General features: G+C 35.9%; 1 protein-coding gene across 1 annotated transcript; it reads right to left on the bottom strand.

The window, feature by feature from the left end:
* Window positions 1–217: 217 nt before the first annotated feature.
* LOC142168877 (uncharacterized) lies at window positions 218–2,435 on the bottom strand. Its single transcript, XM_075230045.1, has 4 exons — window positions 1,644–2,435; window positions 1,349–1,563; window positions 710–1,293; window positions 218–405 (listed from the first exon to the last, which is right to left on the bottom strand). Exons 1-4 carry the CDS (start codon window positions 2,433–2,435, stop codon window positions 218–220), a joined length of 1,779 nt encoding a protein of 592 aa, XP_075086146.1.
* Window positions 2,436–4,301: the final 1,866 nt, after the last annotated feature.

The raw sequence follows: 4,301 nt of genomic DNA, 5'->3' as shown, positions 1-4,301 counted from the left end.
GCAAAATATCACCAAACACCTAAATATCAAAACAACTGCACTGCTATGCAAAATATCACCAAACAACTACTATAAAACATGTTTACTGCTGCTACAGAACAACTACTAAACCAAACATCACTGCTGTAATATTAGTTTTACAGTACAAACCAAAACATCAAAACAAAAGGGTTTTGTGAGTTCCCAGATTTGCAACTACATACAATAACCAAGATTCCTAGATGTGTGAGTTCCCATTGAGTTTCCTGCACTTCAACTTCCCAACTTTCTTTTGTCTTGCCACTTCCAATTGATTTCCAGTCATAGCTTCTTTGCCTTTCCAAGTGAGCTTAGTAGGTGAGTAAGGAAGATCAGTGGGATAACTGACACCAGTATGATCTCCTCTGAAAGAGATGACTCTTGTCCCTGCTGAGGCCAATTGTTGCTACGTCATCAGTAGTCGTGTTTGATTTTCAGAAATAATCTTAGGCATTAAAGCAAGGTCACTTTCATGCTCACTACCATCACCAAAGGGTTCTGTTTGGTGTCTTGGTACTCTTGGTGTAGGCATGAACACAAATTCACTTTCATGTTCACCTTCTTGTGTTGGTTGAGGGGCTGAACAACTAACATCCTCAACATTTCTTCAGCACCAACCTATTAAAAAGAAAAACTTTCTATTAGATAACTGCAATTATATAAGAAGAAAGATAAGTTAAGAAGCAAGTACCTTGCATGTCCTTGAATTGTGGTCTCTTGTTAGCCTCATCCTTCTCCCTATTTCTTTTGACTTTTGGCCTTCCAACAGTTTTGGCAAGTGGAGGAGGGTCTATAGCATGTTCTGGTAATACTTTCCAGAACTTTTCACCTCTAACAAGCATCAACTTGGCCCTATATGTCATCAGGTAAGCTTCATTGTTGTGCCACCAACTAATTTCAGTCATTGGATCCTCTCTCTTGTATTTTAGTTCCATGATGGCATGAGGACATGGGATGCCAGTCAATTGCCAGGATCTACAAGTGCATTTTTTCTCCACTAGGTTCACTCTATGTCTATCATCACCCTCAAAAACCTCATAGCCAGTCTCACCATTAAAATAAACAGTACACAAGTTGGCTACCTTCAAATAAGCAGCATACAACTTCATGTAGTTAGGACTAAACTCACCTCCCCATGTTCTAGCTTCTTCTTCCTTCTCTCTCAACCTGTTCATGACCTTGATTCTAATATCATCAAGCATCTTCAGGATAGGCTTGCCTCTTGCTTCTAAGATCCAAGAGTTGAAGGACTCTGTAAAAATTATTGTCCACCATCTGATTTTTGCACAATATATCAAAGTAGGACCTACACCAATTCTATGGTGGATACCTAAGCAACTCCTTGGCAACATCAATAGACAATTCACCAAGATTCTTTAGTTGATCTTTAAAGTCCTCCTCATAAGTGCTCCAAGCAGACCACCATAGGTATTTCTTCATCTCTACTGAAATTCTGATCCTCTTACTCCAGTTGCCTTCAATATGCCTCACACAAAACCTATGATTTGAGAGAGGGAGGATAGTTCTTACTGCTTCCAACAGACCCTGCACATGTAAATTTAAACAGAATTAACAATATAATAACTTAAAAATAACTGGAATAGTCAGTTAAGCATAAGTTGTACCTTTTGCATATCAGACATAAAGCTAATACCGGTTCCATCTTTCAGATTCAATGACTGTTTCAACAGCTCCAGAAACCATTTCCATGTTAAGGTGTTTTCCTTGTCAACTACAGTCCAGGCCAAGGGATATAAATGATTCTGGCAATCTTGTGTAACAGCCACCAATAATTGCCCCTTGCAATGACCCTTTAAGAAAGTCCCATCTAGTCCAATAAATGGTCTCAACCCATGTTTGAACCCCAACTTCATTGCATTGAAGCATATGTATATTCTAAGAAATCTTCTTTTACCTTCAGCCGTGGCATCTTTTGATAAATTGATAACCACATCACTACTAGGATTGCTCTCCCTAATCTCATTTGCATATACTTCTAATCTGTTATAGTCATCTAAAAAGCTTCCTTGCAATTGCAGAAGTGCCATCCGCTTAGCTCTTTTCAATGTGGAGTTATGTACATTCAATGAAAATTGATTTTTCAAATCTAGTTTCATATCTTTTATCTTGTACTTGGGGTTATTCTGCACCTTACTCCTGAAATATTCAACTAAAGTTTTTGTTTTGGCTCTATGATTCTCAAATGCATCTTCACAGTTGTGCCTTATTTTCAATGTTTTTATCTTAAAGTCAGGACCCTTCTTATCTTCAGAGATGAGGCATACAAAAGGGCAGCCTACTACACATCTATATCTTACTCTTATTTTATCACCTTTTCTAAGCTTCAAAGGTTTGAAATTTGCAATAGCATAGAAGTTCATGATTTTTTTGGCCTCTTTCAAGTCCTTAAATGTCATAGACTTATCAAGGTCTTTGTAGTGACTAAGCTTATCATTAACTTATTTACCCTTTTGCATTCTAAGTAACTCTAATTCTTCAAAATCATATTCACTAGCATCTGAACCATAATCTGAACTTTTATCACTATTAGATTCACAATCAGTACCTAATTCACACTGATATTGACCTCAAATTGGCTCTTCGTGGTCCCCCATATTGAAATATCTATAATATAGGCACAGAAGAAAATATAGAGGGACCACCTGAATAATTTAACAACTTTGACACTAAAATATTGAACATACAATAAATTATTGCATATAATATAGTGAAAAGAATAAAGCACACACTTTAAGAGATAAAACACATGTTTTGTCGATTTCGAACCACAATGGAAAGCAAAAAAAACATTGTATTTAAGAAGAAATGCACATGGTTTTGTCGATTTCAACAACCCAACCCTACCACACTATGATAAAATATGTGAAAAGGACACTTGCAGCCAAAGACGATGTACACCTAGCGCACAAATTGACACCACATAAGGAAACAATAAAGATAACAAACAAAAAGAGTACCAGACCCACATGCAAACACTATACACTAGAAAACAAGATCAGAAATACTAGAACATGACAAAACCCTAGAAAATTACAAAAAGAATTGAATAATCCCTTTGTTCGAGACATAGACCCAATAAATAAAATGAAAAATTACCTGAATATCTTCAGATGATCTTCAGTTTTTGTTGTTAAACCTTGCTCGATCGTATCATCTCCTCAACTCTCAAATCGCCATGGAAGAACGGACATGGAAGAACCTGTGGTTTTTGTTTGGAAATGGGGTTTGGACCTTGTGGTTACTGACTTCGCATTTTTAGGTCCGCTTATTTGGTTATCAGAGCGGGTTTTTGTGGCTCCGCTTATGTGGATGCCATGTCAGCTTATGTGGATGTCATGTAAGCTATAAAATGCTGATATGAAGGCTTGTGTGGAGGGCCGTTAGGTTGAAGGCATTAGTGGCCCATTTTACTAACGAGGAGGATATTTCTAGCCCAGTTTACTAATGGAGGACAAAAGTAAGCTATATACCATAGTTTAGGAATATTATTGGACCTTTTTCCGTAGAATTAAAATTAGATGAAGTTTAGGACTCTAGTTTAAAACCTTAAATATACACGGGAAGAACTGTAGACGCACAAATATTTGGTCTAGTACTAGAACTAACTAGTGTACTACAACATGTACAACAATAACAATAACTAACCCACTTTGATCCCTAATATGTGGGATCTGGGAAAATTAATCTGTACGCAGACCTTACCCCTACAATATGTATATATGTAATTAGCCAATTAGAAAAAACAAGAAAAAGGGAAAGGGAAAAAATATGAGTACAAGCAGAAGCAACTCACATTGCTGGAAAGAGAAAGAGCCTTTATTTGAAAGAAAATAATATTAGTAAAATACTCATTTGGGAAGAAATTTTAAAAAAAGAAGATAAAATTAAAAAATTGACCCTTGGATTACATTCAAATCCATAATGCATACTAACCAGATAATTATTGATCAGACGAATATATAAATTATTTAATTACACTCAACTATATCCAAATTTAATTAAGAGGTGGCCTTTATGTGTTAAATTCATAGGCGAAGCTAAGATTTAGAATTTATGAGTTCGATATTTTAGTCATTTTAAATTACTGAGTTTTAAATTAATAATTTTTACATGTCAATGAATTTAGTAAGACAAATAACGATCTGGATTAAAGCGACTGAATTCAGCCGAACCCGTAATCAATGGGCTAGCTCCGCCTCAGATTAAATCTTCTTAAACAAATTGTTCAGATGAATCAACTTGGAACCTGTCCATTTCAGGAG

This window comes from Nicotiana tabacum, chromosome 14 (genome assembly GCF_000715075.1).
Source record: "Nicotiana tabacum cultivar K326 chromosome 14, ASM71507v2, whole genome shotgun sequence".
Classification (NCBI taxonomy): Eukaryota; Viridiplantae; Streptophyta; class Magnoliopsida; order Solanales; family Solanaceae; genus Nicotiana; species Nicotiana tabacum.
Note: the sequence above shows the minus strand (reverse complement) of the source record. Positions and strands in the feature narration are given on the sequence as shown.